At 38.0% G+C, this 16,873-nt stretch overlaps 1 protein-coding gene across 1 annotated transcript in view; it reads right to left on the bottom strand.

Annotated features, from left to right (window-relative positions):
* The window catches only part of MCTP1 (multiple C2 and transmembrane domain containing 1), a gene marked incomplete at its 5' end in the record, with an annotated part of 508,994 nt that overhangs the window by 217,606 nt on the left and 274,515 nt on the right, over positions 1-16,873 (bottom strand). Inside the window, 2 exons of the mRNA XM_080804324.1 lie at positions 4,486-4,597; positions 9,187-9,266. Coding sequence (XP_080660450.1) covers positions 4,486-4,597; positions 9,187-9,266 — 192 coding nt within the window. The remainder of the gene's footprint in view (positions 1-4,485; positions 4,598-9,186; positions 9,267-16,873) is intronic.

The following is a 16,873-nucleotide window of genomic DNA, read 5'->3' as shown; positions in this document are numbered from 1 at the left end:
TTTTGGTGTGTGAGGATCAATGCAAAAATCATCCTCTATTCCTTTCCTATATATCATGTTAATATTAAGTGGAACTGTGAAGACTTTAGTAACTGATTTCTGGCCTGCTGCATTTGAATTTTTCTAAACAAGATTTGTTGCCTGGATAATTTGTGAAAGTTCGGCATACCGTTTTCAAGACAGAAATATGTTTTATATTTCAGACATATAAAAACTTAATTTAAAGATACATTGGATCCCTGATTGTTTTTAACTAAAAAGCTTCAAATATATTCCAGGGAAACATATGGAGCTAATACTAGACATGGTACAAAATGGAGAAAATACAGTGATATGCTTCTAATGCGTTGTCATCATCAAATATCTTCATATTAGATTTTAAGCAGAAGATCATTAGTGTACTAATTTTAAGAACTCAAAAGGAAATTAAGTAAGTACTTAATACTGTTTGTGACAATCTCAGGAACTTGAATACTGAGAAGAAGAAAAAAACCTTAAAATATCTTTCCCTGGATCTTTAAAGTGTCCCTTCAAATTCTCATAGACATTCATCTGCAACTCATTGAACAACCACTGGTACAGAAAGCTGGACTAGCTTTGAGAGCAGTCCTCAAAAGAAAGGTAATCAAAAGCAATATTTTACATATATATAATTATATGTATTTATGTGTGTGTATATATATTACATACATATAAATATATATATTTTATATATATATTTATTAATTTTTACCAGAAGTGATAGGATAAAGGATGGAGGTGAGGTGAAGTATGTCAGGTAGGTCAAGGGACAGGGAAGAAAGCCTAGACTAGGGAGAAGGTGAGCTCTTCCAGAGTTTGTATGACTGGGGCAGAGGTTACCAGTGAGGGAACACACAATGCTCATTGGAGAGCTTTAAAGTCCCTCATCAGAAATTTCCACTTAATTAGAGAAATAAACACAGGTCACTGAACTCTTAGAAGAAGAATAAAGAGGACATTATAGGACCTGGCACAATGTTTACAGATGATCAGTAAATGTTTTTTGATGCTTGTTCAGCCAACAAATGGTCCTTGTTCAGTCTCAAAATCTCATAATTAGTGTTGGTTCAAAGTTTTAGAGACTTTAATGAAATAGCAATAAAACTGCTATATAGAATAAAAGAAAAGAAAATTTATGTCTTTGTTAGAAATTTTCATCCTGTAAGCATACGCTTAGAAGCCCTGATTCAAATCTAGGACATCAGACTTGCCAGGATACTGGGGATGCCACGAGAATTTCTGTAGGGGATCTTTCCTGCTTTCTCCCCTCCACGTGAGTCAGTTCACTTCTCCACAACCAGCCCCATGCTCCCCGCTCTTGATCACATTCCCAAGGAGGAGCAAGTGAAACCACACTGGACACCCTTCCTCCACTCCTCACGTGTGACTGGAGGTCAGGATGGTCACCAGCCAGAAGCTGGCTCTGGTATATGCTTCAACTGTTGTGCTTTTCTGAGGCACTGAGTCCTCACTAAGCTACTTGCTTCTCTGGTGAAGAAGAGAGAAGCCAGGTGAAAGTCAAGGCTAGTGTGGGGGTGAGGGGAAGAAGACATCCTTTTTCAGTTGCCACGGAGGGATGAATTCAGTGCTATTTGGGACTCTGAAGGGGGAGGGCATGAAGTAAAGCAGTGAATGAAAAAATACTTGGCAGTAAAGGCTTTTCTTTCAAAAAGCTGGGTAGTCAAAGGGATTTGAATCAAGAAAACGGCATGAAGATTTCAGGAAGAACTCTTTGTCTTGAGGGTAAATGGAGCTGGAGAGAGATGATGAGGAAAACAGAAAAAGAAGAAAAGATGAACAATACCAGATTTTTGATGAGCAACTGTTTCATATAACCCACCTGTTTTCTTCCTATTCATGTTTGATAAATCACTGATGATCAGCAATCAGGCACTGTAATACTTTTAAGGGATGTTTTTCTAATTAGAAAGACATTGTGCTGAAATAATAAATTTGAGCAACTGTGGAGATTGAAAGATTTTTACAGGAATTGTTAAAGGACAAATAATGCTGGGAACCACTTTGCCTGTGCTAATAATCTGACGACTCATTTCCGTGCAATTCAGGACAACTTAGCAGCTTCATCTTGGTCCTAACTTGATCTCTCAAGCCCTCAGTTTGATGTTAGAGCACTTAATAAATATCCCTTTTCTGCAAAAATTCAACAGACCCTCCATCACCAAATCACCCAAATAACTATATCAGCCACCATATCCTACTTTACAGTCATGTTGCCAGTTGGGATGGTTTGGGAGACATAAGACCTCAGGCACTTAGGTATTTTCATTTATAAAGTGCTGTTCTTCATTAAAAGAGCAAAGAATCTCAAAATAAGATTCTATCACTAAGTTTTGTTGATTTTTCCTCTTATACATAAACCTGCTGATTTCTTTCCATCTCTACCTCGAACAATCCTAATCCAAACCTCTATCATCTTCCAGCAGGATTTTGGCAATAGTTGGTCCTAATTGATTTCAATGTATCCATTCTCACCCTTTCATCTGTTTTCCACAATGTAGCTACACAGCTATTTTCAAAAGTTGAAAATGATTATGCCACTTCTGATTTATAGACTCCCCCTTGCCCTTTGGGGAATGACAACAAACCTTAACATGGCCTACAGTCCCTATGCAGTCTGGGTATCCCCTTTCCACTGTCATCACATGTCATGATCTCCCACACTCTCCCTTGCCTCCACCTTTCCTAAGCTCCAGGAATTTTTCAATTTCTGGAGTGTGACCTATTTTCCCTAGCCACAGGATCTTTGCACACACAGTTTCCTCTGCTTGAATACTCTCTTTCCCTGGTTTTTGTCTTATTAACTCCTGCTCACACTTCAGACTCAGGTCCCTTTTGACTTCCTTAGAGAACTCCTGTTCCCCTAACTAGACCAGATTCTATTGTATTATCTTAACAGCAACACACACCTCTCTTTCACTGAACTCAAAACAGTCGTCACTATAAATTTCCTTCAGTAATTATTTTATCCCTAAGTTCTCCACTGGATAGAAGTTCTATAGTCTCACAAGGGAATTGCATAGAACCTGGCTTACAGTAGGCTTTGGCCAATACTAGGATTATTTAGATAAAGCAATAAACAAACACATAATTTATTCCTATGTATGGATTAGCCAGCTAGGATATACTCCTTGGCTGCACTGTATTGTGCTGTACTTATTCCTTGTGCTGTATAATACATTCTGGTTTGGTGACTTCTACAATGATGGGCTTCCATTTCTAAATATTATCTATAAAAAAGTTTCCTTACCTACCCTTCCATTCGCACACGTGGGCCTGTGCATATGCTCACTCACATGCATTTTGTTGATGGTGCTAAGTTCTCACAGTAGGTTTTGGTAGTACTTGTTAAAAAAGAGAAATTTATGCCTCACTGAATTAAGTATGGATACTTAAACCATACTTAACAAATATAGTATAGGAATATGTGTGCTCATTGCTTAATTTTTGGAAAGGATAGAGAAAAATATTTGTTGAAAGGGTGAATTTTTCAATGAGTTGAAAACAGTTCCAAATTTGAAGTTGGGATTCACTATTTTAATCTACAACCTAGTGGAAAATGTCAATGACACCTTTCCGGCAGACAACATACACCAACTTTAGTCATGCATCATTTTAAGACAACAATACACACATTGCTGAAATAGGGTACTTGGATTTGCCAAAAAAATTATGTTTACTCCTCAAATGTGTTCTAATCAAACCTAGTGGGAGCAGCTCCCAGTACATGAAAGCACACTGAGTCTAACAAATAATCTCCAGTAAATTGTGGCAGGAAGTGCACTGGCAAGCATACCGATGCAGGTCGAACCTGATATTTTTTAATGTCACTTAACATACTGGAGTAATTGGTGCCTCTGTATCCCTTGTCAGTTTCTCACAGCAGCATGGTGTGCAAGGAAGTACAGACAGCCAGTGCTGGAAAATGTGTAACACCGACATGGAAACCCATCAAGAAGATGAAAAGTATTCACTTATCATTCAGCAAACAAATACCAGAAAGCAGAAACTCTATTATAATTTCACCTCATTTTTCTTTGTTATGGTACACCAGACAACACGGTCAAAACAGTAGAGTCTGGATACCTCAGTGTGGAATTCCAAATATTCGATTCAGTAGCAAATGTATTCCCTGAATGAATGCTACGATTTGCCTACAACATAACACGTCTGAAATTCGGAAATGAAATTATAATAAAAATTGCAAACGTGTCCCTTATTTACAACAAGAGGTTCCGATCTGGAGCATAGAACAGGAAATTTGAGTCGAAAAAGATATAAAATGCAGGGACTAAGGAATACCCAGGATACTTACGGAAACAAAGAACAGGCCCGACTTTCATACGCAGCTTCTCTTTATTATCACCTCTGGGTTCAAAGAAGACCCATGACATTTCACCAAGTGAGAGCAAGAAAGCACTCCTATAAGGCTGTGGGGCAACTTACCACATCCCTGTGTTCTCCTTCTTTAGGGGTAAGGATGACGGAGAGCAAAATGATTCCAAGGTAATGGTCAGGATAATGGGGATCTTTCAATGTTAGGGTCACATCTGTGGGCCTATGATATAAAATATTAAGATTGTGAGCAGTCATTAAATGGATAAGCCAAAAAGATATTTTATATTGACAATTTATTATTATTAATATTGTGCATTATTAAAAATTAATATATAATGTATTATTAGCCCCAGGGGTACAGGTCTGTGAATTGCCAGGTTTACACACTTCACAGCACTCACCATAGCACGTATCTTCCCCAATGTCCATAACCCCACCACCCTCTCCCTACTCCCCTCCCCTCGGCCCCCCCTCAGTTTGTTTTGTGAGATTTAGTCACTTATGGTTTGTCTCCCTCCTGATCCCACCTTATTTCATTTATTCTTTTCCTACCTCCCAAACCCCCCACGTTGCCTCTCAACTTCCTCATATCAGGGAGATCATATGATAGACAATTTATTATTTTTAAGAAGAAAGCCAATTTTGTTTTCTTTACTTTTCCTGTATAACTTCTGTTGTTATTGAAATATCATTAAATCACTAATTTATCCAATCAATTGTGGACCAAATGGAAATACTTGGGTTCACTGCAGATGTCTCAGTCCTGCCTGGGGTTCTAGAAGGCTGGGAAACTATAACAGTATTGAGAAATCCACAAGTCCTTTTTTTTTTTTTTTTTTTTTTTTTTAGGATCTCTAAACACACAGAAAGCAAAGCCACTATTTTCTATAAATTTGAGACTAACAAGTAAGTGAGGGTCATTTACAGACCACTACATGATTTAGAGTGAATAGATGAGTGGGGAAAAAAGGAAATGATAAAATATAACTTGCCTAATATACATCATAGACATAATTTTAATTTTTTAAATATTTTTAACAGACTCCATTGTTTAAAATGCTTCTATATATTTTGGCGTTTAAACCTATGTCTAAACAATTTTTAGGTTTAGAAACACGAGGAAACCATTGTTAGTGGATCCAGAGTTAGTGCATACTTAGAAAGCTTTAGAATTATGTATGTCTGAGGGAGAAATTATGAATTACTTGGTATTACCCAAACTCACTTTTTTTAAAAATAATACAAAACACACATTCAACTGACAATGGGTAGGTAATAACTTATTTCCATATTTCAGTTAAACAAATATTACAGTTTTAACAAATGCATGTTAAGTGTTATAGTATATGTGTATATATGATATATACATAAATATATTTTATATAGAATTTGATTTGGTTCATTTTGTTAAGCAAACAAGGGTTCATGCACTCTGTAAACTTAAGGGACTGTGGAATATTCAATACAAACTTTAATCTTTAAATATTGTCAAATTAGGCATGTTCCCTTACTTGTTCAGTCACTTGTTCTTTTCATTCACAAAACATGTATTAAGCACATATGAAATACCACACACTGTGCTAAGCTCTGGGTAAAAAACAGACGTCAAGATCAAAGATAACATTATCTTCAGGGAGCTTAACAATTAGCAAGTGATACAGTTGGAGCCTAGTATTGGGGAGAGGGCTTGGTGGGAAAAGCTGGTCCAAATAAGAATTTTCAATCCTGTCGGTACATCAGAATCCATTGGGGAGCTTTTAAAAAGTGCCTATTCCCTAATTCTACCCATGATGACCCTGGTTCTGTAGATAAAGGGTGGGGTGTGGAAATTTATATTGTTTTAAAGCTCTTGAGTGATTTTCCCATACAACCAGGATTGAGAAACGCAGATACTTTTTATTGCTAAGATAAATAGTAGGAGACTCTTTCACATGATGCTTAATTTTTACCAAGTCAAGGAATAATGTCATGAGAAAAAATGAACAGTTTTTTGACGTCAGAGGTTTTAACTGAAACATGAAAAATTAGACTGATAATACACGTTATAATAGTTGTGATCCAAATTGCTTCACGATCAATTTAGTTACAACTGATCACTGTGGTTTGACAATTTGTTCTTTTTATCTTAAGAAATTCATGTTAAGCATTATAGAAGATATGTACATATTATACATACATATATGTTTTTATATGGGGTTACAATTTGACTTGGTTCATTTCCCTGTAATGATTACATATAAAATTAATAGAAACAACTTCATTACATTTTTTTTTAAAGATTTTATTTATTTATTTGACAGAGAGAGATCACAAGTAGGCAGAGAGGCAGGCAGAGAGAGTGAGAGGGAAGCAGGCTCCCTGCCGAGCAGAGAGCCCAATGTGGGACTCGATCCCAGGACCCTGAGATCATTACCTGAGCCTGAGCCGAAGGCAGCAGCTTAAACCACTGAGCCACCCAGGCGCCCCTCTTCATTACATTTTTATAATGATTACATGATAAAAGATTTAAGAACATTTGCAATTGCTTTATGATGATTATCTATTATTTCTTTTCTTTTCTTTCTTTTTTTTTTTTAAAGATTTTATTTATTTATTTGAGAAAGAGAGAGAGCTTGAGAGGGGAGAATGTCAGAGGGAGAAGTAGACTCCCCATGGAGCGTGGGAGCCCGATGTGGGACTCGATTTGGGGACTCCAGGATCATGACCTGAGCAGAAGGCAGTCGCTTAACCAACTGAGCCACCCAGGTGCCCTGATTATCTATTATTTTCTTTTAATGTAAAACCTTAATGCATTATATAGTAAGATAAGTATTTATATGGTTGTTACCATTATCCATTTATCTGCACCCAGGGACTACTGATTTATACATAGAATGTAATGGTATATACCAGCTAGTGGTTTTAAAAAGTAGTTTGTTTAAAACATTTTGTTTAAAGAGTAGGATGTTTATGTGGTCTTGAGAGGAAGGAACGGTTAAATACAAAAAATAAGTAATGTGTCAAAATAAACACCAAATTCTTATATATAATCTCTTTTTACTTTCTTAATCATCTCATATTTTTTCCATTTATTTTTCACCAGTGATTTATGTTTCATAGAGAAAAAGGGAAATTTATGAATTGAATTGATTGGAATTTATGAGTTGAATCTGTAATTCAATCCAGCAATTTGCATATCCTTTAGCAGAAGTCTACAGAGAAAATAACTGTGGCCTTTATAAAAGAACACCACAGTCCATTCTAGTTGGAACTCAGTTTTCATGATGATGGACTACATAAAACACCGTCTAAGACATGTCCTTCCACTGTGGTGAGGGAGGGGAGTCAGCAATCACTATGCCTATCATTAGCTCAGCCCACATGAAGCTGTAGGTTGAAATGGAGGACGTATAGGAAGTACAGAGAAGTCTGCTGTTTTGTCCAGTCCATGACAAAAATGACTACTGGAAGTCATTTGTCAGAACAAGTTGTTGGTGTGCTCAAACGTAGTTGACTGTAATAGATAAGGGGATTCTACTGTTTCTATTTCATTTGCTCTTAACATATAAGATAGCCATCTGGTCTATTACTTTGCTTTCTGGCTTTCCATGACTCCTGCCACATGATGTACATAATCAACTAAAACATCTTAAAACCATCAAAGATCTCACAGCTTCCTTTGCAATTGATCCCAGCACTGCTTGACCCTTTTAAGACATATTTTTTCCTTTTCTAGTATTAATTCAAAGCTCCCAGTTAAAATGTAATTTTTAAAAACATAAGCCCAGGGGCGCCTGGGTGGCTCAGTGGGTTAAAGCCTCTGCCTTCAGCTCAGGTCATGATCCCAGGGTCCTGGGATTGAGCCCCACATCGGGCTCTCTGCTCAGCGGGGAGCCTGCTTCCCCCTCCCTCTCTCTCTGCCTGCCTCTCTGCCTATTTATGATCTCTGTCTGTCAAAAAAAAAAATCTAAAATAAACAAATAAATAAATAAAAATAAAAAAAAATAAAAACATAAGCCCAGGGTCACCTAGGTGGCTCAGTGGGTTAAAGCCTCTGCCTTCGGCTCAGGTCATGATCTCAGGGTCCTGGGATCGAGCCCCGCATCAGGCTATCTGCTCGGCAGGGAGCCTGCTTCCCTTCCTCTCTCTCTCTCTCTGCCTGCCTCTCTGCCTACTTGTGATCTCTGTCTGTCAAATAAATAAATAAAATCTTAAAATACAAAAACAAAAACATAAGCCCATAATTAGGTATGAGCAATGACTAATATTAGTAATAATTATATAACTTTACAAATAGTCAAGCAATGATGAACTAATCTGAGAAGATACAACTAACCTTCCTCTATGTTTGAGGCACTCTTAGATAACCTAGGATTACCAGTGATAGCAAAATTAGAGTGTACGTTGGCTCAGGTGATAAGGGAGTGGCTGGTTTTGAAGCAAGGTACACGTTTTATTTCTTATATGGTGGCCTGATTCTTAAATTAATAATTTTGATTAACATGGATAATCTGCTTTATGTCCCACTACAACCATACCAGCTGTGTGAAAAGGAAGGGATATGTCTTTTATCCTTATTGTTGGGTGACAAAGCAGGTGTCCAAGAATTTTTCTCCTGTATAATGGTTGTTGAATGAGAGAATCAAGGAAGATGCTAGTATTTCTACTGGGTAGATAAGAAAGATGAACTTGAAAAAGATTGGCTGGCATGAAGGCTCACAACAACAAATGAGAGAACAGTGACTAGACAATGGATCTGCCGACATTTTCTATTACACAGGCCCAGCTTCACAAAAAGATGCAGCAATATTATAATGGTTCAAAAGTTACCTGTTCAACTCCAATTGTGTGAGATCCAGAAACGCTGAGCCCATAAAGTCATCCTGTAGTCCAAAATCATAGTCAAATACCTAAGAAGCCAAAGAGACGAGGCAATTATTAGAAATAATTCTATATAAGCTTTAAATGAAAATATCTTGATTATAAAATACTGGTTGTCTATGTCACCAATACCGATGAAACTTCTTAATATTTTTAAAAATCACTTTGTTTGAAATGTTAGGGCCTTGCAAAACATTCAAAGGAAACTACCTTTAACTTTGTACTTAAAATTGCTGTTTTATATCAAATAGAACTTTAAGGAAGATGAAAAACAAAATCAAATAAATATAGTAAATCATCAAGAATCTGAAGAATACAGGCTTAGAATATTTCCCCCATATGATTAGCATTACTGAAAGGAAAACTAAGTTGGTATGAAAGTCAACAAATATGTCTTCTCTAGTGGGTTACTGGTGATGAGACTATAATTCTAATCTCTGTATTTTTCAGGTCACTGAAGATAAATTCTCTGCTATTATAGGAAAATGCTGTTTTAAATATACAACTAAGTAAAAACTGAGGTGTTGTTATTAAAGTGGTTTGTAAAGTTATATTAAGGTGAAGTCAAATTAAGTTTTTATCATCACAAGCAAGCCTAGGAAATAATATTAACGTAACTCCCAACAACAAATAGAAAGAAAAAGGGAGAATGCTACTTCCTCCTTCCTACAAAACTATTTATCCAGTATCTTCTCTATGCCTTTCATGTTTCTTATTCACCCTATGATGAATAGGGTGAATAAGAAAGCAGTGCCCCTGATCTCTTGGGACCTGCATTTAGGAGCTGAGATGGTTCATTAAAACCCAAATAGATACATACAGGTCAGTGAGGAGTGCTGTGGACACACATGTCTAAGGGGGTGTGTTGGGAGCTGCTATTTTAGACTGGAAGTCCAGGAAGGCCTTTTGGAGGAAATATGCAGGAAGAGATCGGAATAATGAGAAGGATTAAGCCAGTTTGGGAAGACCACTCCCAGGCAGAAGAAAGAGCAGTTGATTAGCATACTCAAGGGTTCTCCAGAAGCCGGTGTGGTTGAAGCCCACTGAGAAAGATGAAGAGGGAAAGGAGGCTGGAGAAGACTGCTGAGGGCAAGGTCAGTTAGGGCCGTGTGCAAAAAACTCTAAGTAAATGAGAGTTGGCTAACTGCCAACCATTGATTAATTTTCTTTACTCAGTCATCCCTTCTGCCAATATTGATCAAGTATTAATAATGTACAAGACAATATGCTTGGCACTGTGTCAGCAGTGGTGAGCAAAGCTGACACCGTCAAGGCTTACAGTTCAGTGAGGGAGACAGACGCTAAATAAGGAAGGGGACAGGTGATATGTAATTACAAATTGTGGTAAGGGTTATAAAGAACAGAGTGTGAAAAGAATAAAAATAACGGTAGAGAGCAGGGAAAACTTTTAAGGTGGAGGAAAGACATAAAGTTGGGGGCTGTGCTTCCTGACCTTTTCAGATAGAAAGTCTTTGGAATCCATAGCCCAGCACTCCTGAGCCCAAATCAGCACGACTGGCCTCAACAGTGAGAAAGTTTGAAGAAGAGGGAACAGTATGTACAGAGCCCTGAATGATTGTTTTTTTTTTCTCTAGAATAAGTAGAGTTTGAGTTAAGCAAACTTACTATGTAAAAAAATTGATATATAAACAGAAAGATAAACACTTTGTATTACAAAAGGATTCTTAAATTGGAAGAGCCCCAAGGGGATTTATTTAAGTGATAAGTTCCCCTAATGCCTTCTAAATTATTCAATTTACAGTCATTTGATTTACACAAAACCTTTCAGGAATACATTTGTTATAGACAGCACAGTGCTCCTGTAATAAATATTCTCCTTGATCAATTGCACTTCTGAGCTCTAGTCATCGGTTCAGTGACATATCACATGAGTATATTACAACATCTCAGGCAAAGGACACGTCAGTATTTGCAGGTAGCTGCAGAAGGGTATTTTACAACAAAAAAAAATTACACTAATGATTAAATAAATTTCTCTTACACAACCTCTTCTAACTGTATCACCCTAAAGCTTAAAATCTTGGGGACCCTAGTGATAATCAATGAGACCATCTGGGCTACATCCAGACATGTGAAGTGGATAGCTGAGAATCCAGTGACTTGACTTGAGGAGATAGCCCAGCTGAGTGATGGGATATTCGAACTCTCTTTACTCTCATGGTGAAAGTCTTTCCCACAGCAATAATGCTAGGTGCTTACTTAAGTTCTCTTATTACTTAGCAAGGGCATATATATGGGAAAGAACGGAACCACCAGAATCCATTCATTAATGAAGTTATTAGCTATGCTACTTGGTTCTAAGCTCCATAAACTACTTGTCAGAAGGAGCATTGCCGTAGGGGAAGTTTCAGAAATACAGAGCACAGAGAAGAGAAAAAATAGGGAAACGTACTCCCACTGCAATAAGAACATGCACAATTAACACTGATTAATGTTTATTCAATATTTGCTATCCTGTTAGGCACTGCTATTTGCTAAACATGTTGTGGAAAATTTTTTTCAAGATTTTATTTACTTACTAGTCAGAGAGAGAGTGAGAACACAAGCAGGGGGAGCAGCAGGCAGAGGGAGAAGCAGGCTCCCCGCTGAGCAAGGACCTCTCCCCCACCGATGGACTCCATCCCAGGACTCTAGGATCATGACCTGAGCTGAAGGCACACTTAACAACTGAGCCACCCAGGTGCCCCTGTTATGGAGATTTAAAAATTTATGTCTTACACAACTCAGTGAACAGGGTATCGTGTCCATTTTTCAGATTAGGAATCCAAAGCTTGAAAAGTTTATGTTACTTCCCCCCAAAACTCAGGACTTAGAAGAGGTCAGATTCAGATTCTATTGTGTGGGTTGTTTTATTCAGAACAGAACATATTGAAATTTAACAACTATGACTTAGCCACCCACTGTGAGTGAAGGCCTGTGAATTCACACCTAAACAGTTTTGATGGGATCCTTGCTTTCATGGAACCTCCCCTGGGAGAAAAGGAATCCTTAGGTAACATTAGATAAATGTTCCTCCAGCTCAGTAACAACTCTCTTCATTCTCATGCAAGTTTAGAACAACACGTGCGTGCTTCATTCTAATCAACAAATTTATTTAACATCTTGATTCAATCGTCTTCCCAGAAAAATTGCATCAGGAAGTACACCAGCTAAGATGTTTTTGGGATATAAGTAACAGAAAACTCATCTCCCACAAATGGGACTTTGTTAGCATGGATGACTGAAATGCCCATAGGTGCTTAAGACTTCAGCGGAGTTTTCAACTGCCAGCTCAAAAGATTCATAAATTTATTCATTCAGTTACTTGAGAAATATTTGGTCGGCATCTACAATGTGCCAAATATTCTAGGCACTGAAAATATGGCAGTGAATGGGACAAAGTCTCTGATATCTTGGGGCTTACAAATGGGGGGATATAGACAATAAACAATTGCACGTTAGGTAGTAATAAGTGTCATAGAGGAAAATATCTCAGGTTGTGGGAGTGATGGGAAGTGCTATTTACAGAAGATGTTTAGGAGGACAATCGGAGAGAGTAGCATTTGAATAAAGAGGCATAGTGGGAATAGGATGTGGAAAAGGGGCACCTGGGTGACTCAGTGGGTTAAGCCTCTGCCTTCGGCTCAGGTCATGGTCTCAGGGTCCTGGGATTGAGCCCCGCATCGGGATCTCTACTCAGTAGGGAGCCTGCTTCTCCCTCTCTCTCTGCCTGCCTCTCTGCCTACTTGTGATCTCTCTCTCTCTGTCAAACAAATAAATAAAATCTTTTTTTTTCTTTAAAAAGGATATGGAAAAGGATCTAAATCACATAGTGTAATCCAAGATGTAAGATTCTACTCAAATATGTCCATAACTCATTTTCACGTCCAGGAAGCTTCAAAATAATCATTTCACTATACAAGAATAATTAAACTTTGAATTACAGGATTGACGTTGTAAAACAAAGAAAATAAAATCTAACCGTGGCCACAGCGATTAGTCAACTTTCATGGAATAAAGAAGTTATGTGGCATAATTGTTGGGTGGACATAGGAAACCCTGAGTCTCTCTAAGCCTCACTCACCTATAAAATGGGGATGAGGATAGTTACTCGTCAGGTATTGTGAGGCTTACCTGAGATAAAGTAGGCCTGGCACCCAGCATGGTGCTCAAGAAACGGTAGTTATTATTATTACGAGGAAGATGTGGCCACAGAGCCTATCTTCCCAAGATTCAATAGCTTCGTATGTTCTTTGCCTATAAGCCAAAAGCAAGGATGGCCACACTTGTTTATTTCCTTGTTTTGTTTTGCTGTTGACTTTTTTGTTATTGTTGTTGTCTAAAATAGTTGAGATTCTTGATTCATGCATTTAGGGAGTATCATTGAACCACATAAGACAAAATGTCTAAGATAATATAAGCATCTAGTTTTGGAATCATTTAGTTTGGATGCTGTTCAGTTCAGGGCTGGAAACATTTTCATTCCAATTACTTTGTTGTTCCTATTTAAGAGTCTAGAAAAGCGGCTCCCTACCCAAGCAGTGCATCAGAATAACCTACTGTGTTTCAAAAATACAAAAGATGGGACTCTACCTCTGAGGTCTTGAATCAAAGTCTCTAGGGAAGACACTTGAACACCTAGATTCTTTTTTTTTTTTTAAAGATTTTATTTATTTATTTGTCAGAGAGAGAGAGGGAGAGTAAGCAAGCACAGGCAGAGGCAGAGGGAGAAGCAGGCTCCCCACCAAGCAAGGAGCCCGATGTGGGACTCGATCCCAGGACGCTGGGATCATGACCTGAGCCGAAGGCAGCTGCTTAACCAACTGAGCCACCCAGGCGTCCCAAACACCTAGATTCTTAAAAAACAAAACAAAGCGAAACAAAAAACAAAAAAGTCCACACACAAACAGAAATAAAACAAAACAAAAACCTTCCATGGTAACTCTGATACACAGCCAGGGTTGATGATCATTGGTATATGACATTCTTTTTTTTTTTTTTTTTTTTTTTAAGATTTCTTATTTATTTATTTGACACAGAGAGAGAGATCACAAGTAGGCAGAGAGGGAGGCAGAGACAGAGGGGGAAGCAAGCTCCCCACTGAGCAGAAAGCCCCATGTGGGGCTTGATCCCAGGACCCTGAGATCAAGACCTGAGCCGAAGGCAGAGGCTTAACCCACTGAGCCACCCAGGCCCCCCAGGTATATGACATTCTTTTACAGACCTTAAAACCTAGGGAGAAATAATTTTGCATAAGATGGTAATATGGGGGCGCCTGGGTGGCTCAGTTGGTTGAGCAACTGCCTTCGGCTCAGGTCATGATCCCGGACTTCCAGGATCAGGTCCCTCATTGGGCTCCCAGCGACTTGGGGAGTCTGCTTCTCCCTCTGACCTTCTCCTCTCTCATGCTCTCTCTCACTCATTGTCCCTCAAATAAATAAATAATATCTTAAAAAAATAAAAAGATGGTAATATGGTCTTTAACTTGAACCATGTTTAAGGACTTTTTTTTTTGAGAAGAGAAAGCGCATGTGTGAGCATGGGGGCAGGGGTAGTGGAGAGTGAAAGAGAGAATCTTCAAGCAGACATCCTGCTGAGCATAGAGCCACACAAGACTTGATCTCACCACCATGAGATCATGAGCTGAGCTGAGATCAAAAGTCATATGCTTAACCAACTGAGCCACCCTGGCACCGCAAGGACTTCTTGATTTCAAATCTTAAGCTTGGATGGATGTGAGTTACTGAAGGGACTGTCAATTTTGGTAAAATAACAGAAACAGTAATCTGACCCCAAAGAGAATCACCTTCCTAATTATCAAAAATTTTCTATTATTTAGAAAAGACTCCAATCTAATACCCAGATTTCTAGCCTATGATTAGGCCAAACAAGTAGCAATCTACAGAAACATTTCCCCTTTCTATTACTTTTCTCTCTTCTACTGTAACTCTGGGTGTTCACTGTATACCTTGACAAATAGTTTCAGTGAGATGAAAATCAAGAATTTAAGTCAATCAACTGAAATGGATGCCGAATTTACCCTATTCTCTAAGATGTGTGCAGGAGCATCCCTGTGGCAGGCTCCAGTGGCTCTCACCTCTGTTAATAGCATTGTATTTAGGGTGGCTAAGTTGGTTAAGCATTTGCTTAACCTCAGGTCATGATCCCAGGGTCCTAGAGTTGAGCCCCACGTCGGGCTCCCTGCTCAGCGGGGAGCCTGCTCCTCCCTCTGCCTCTGCCCCTCTTCTTGCTTGTGGACTTTCTCTCTCTGTCAAATAAATAAAATCTTTAAAAAAAAATAGCACTGCATTTAAACCCCCAGCCTCTACTACTACCTTATAAATATATTTCAAGTCCATGCCTATGAACTTTTTTCACCTGCCCTTACTATAAAATCATTTGGAGTTGAAGGAATATTGTCATTAAAATTAAAATCTATATGAACTCCAGCCAATTGGAAAGTATGTTATTATTTATTTTGTGTCTAGTTTTTTTAAAATGACAACTCCAAGAAAAGTCTGTTTTTTCTAGAATTGGTAAAAGCACTGCAACTTTAATGCAATTTCATAACCTTGGCTCAGAACTGACTTTTGTTTCCCTTGGTAATCCTTACATTGATTGAAATCAGATTACAGGGTACATATGGACTTCTTTTTCCTTTAACTGTAGACGGGAGGGTTGTAGACAATATTTTTTAACCATCCAATACATGGATGCATTTTCATATCATCTGTCACTATAGAATCAGTTAGTCCCTAAGAGATCTTTCGGGTAAGATTAATCTCCCAGCATGGAGGACGTGGGTATCATATCAAAATCAAGTCAGTCAATCACACAAGGCTGTGTAGAGACAATGAAAATAATGCAATGTTCATGAAATTCTAGTAACTCAAAGTATTTCTGCCCATGTATTTTGTTTAGGTCTCTGTGTGTACAAGGTCAGGCAAAAAGTAGATAACATAACAAATGGAAAAAAGAAGCAAAAGCTTAGAGATTTTTCTCAAAAGAAGCCCTATGCATTTCACAGAAAGTGAAAATCGAAGGAAAAATAGGAAAGCATATTTAAAAGCACAAAGTAATGCATTAAAATATCGTCATTTTAATGTTTGTATGTGTAGTATTTGGAAAGCCAGTGTGATTCCTACTTAATCATTTTTCTTATGTAGACATGTACAAAAGTGACAAATATTTTATAGTTCACTATTTTTTTCTGCCTGGTGGAAGCTAGGTTGTGGCTATATGATGTCATACTTTGAAAACTCCAAGTGGTAAACAAACAAAAAAACCCACCAAAACCTTTGGGGTCTCTTATCTAGCTTCTTAGATTATAGTGCAGTGGTAGCCAAGGCCTTTGGCCAGCATGCAGACTCATGGTCTCCGTGACAGTGGGAAGATAGGCACATACACATTCTTGCTCTCTCAGACCACAACAAAAGTTTTTGCCACCATTTTTCTGTGTAGGTCAGATTTTTTTGCTTATTTTTGAGCCTACTAAGATATTCCTTTTCACAGATGCATTTTGACATTTAGGTTTCCATCAAGATGAATAATCATTCTTGAGCACAAGAGTCTAGGAAGTTCATTTTGTAATGAACAAAAGATTGGAGAAAGACCTTTCAAAAACCTGATTCTGTGG

This window comes from Martes martes, assembly GCF_963455335.1.
Source record: "Martes martes genome assembly, chromosome: 5".
Lineage (NCBI taxonomy): Eukaryota > Metazoa > Chordata > Mammalia > Carnivora > Mustelidae > Martes > Martes martes.
The sequence above is the reverse complement of the archived record's forward strand: the minus strand, read 5'-3'. Positions and strand labels throughout refer to the sequence as shown.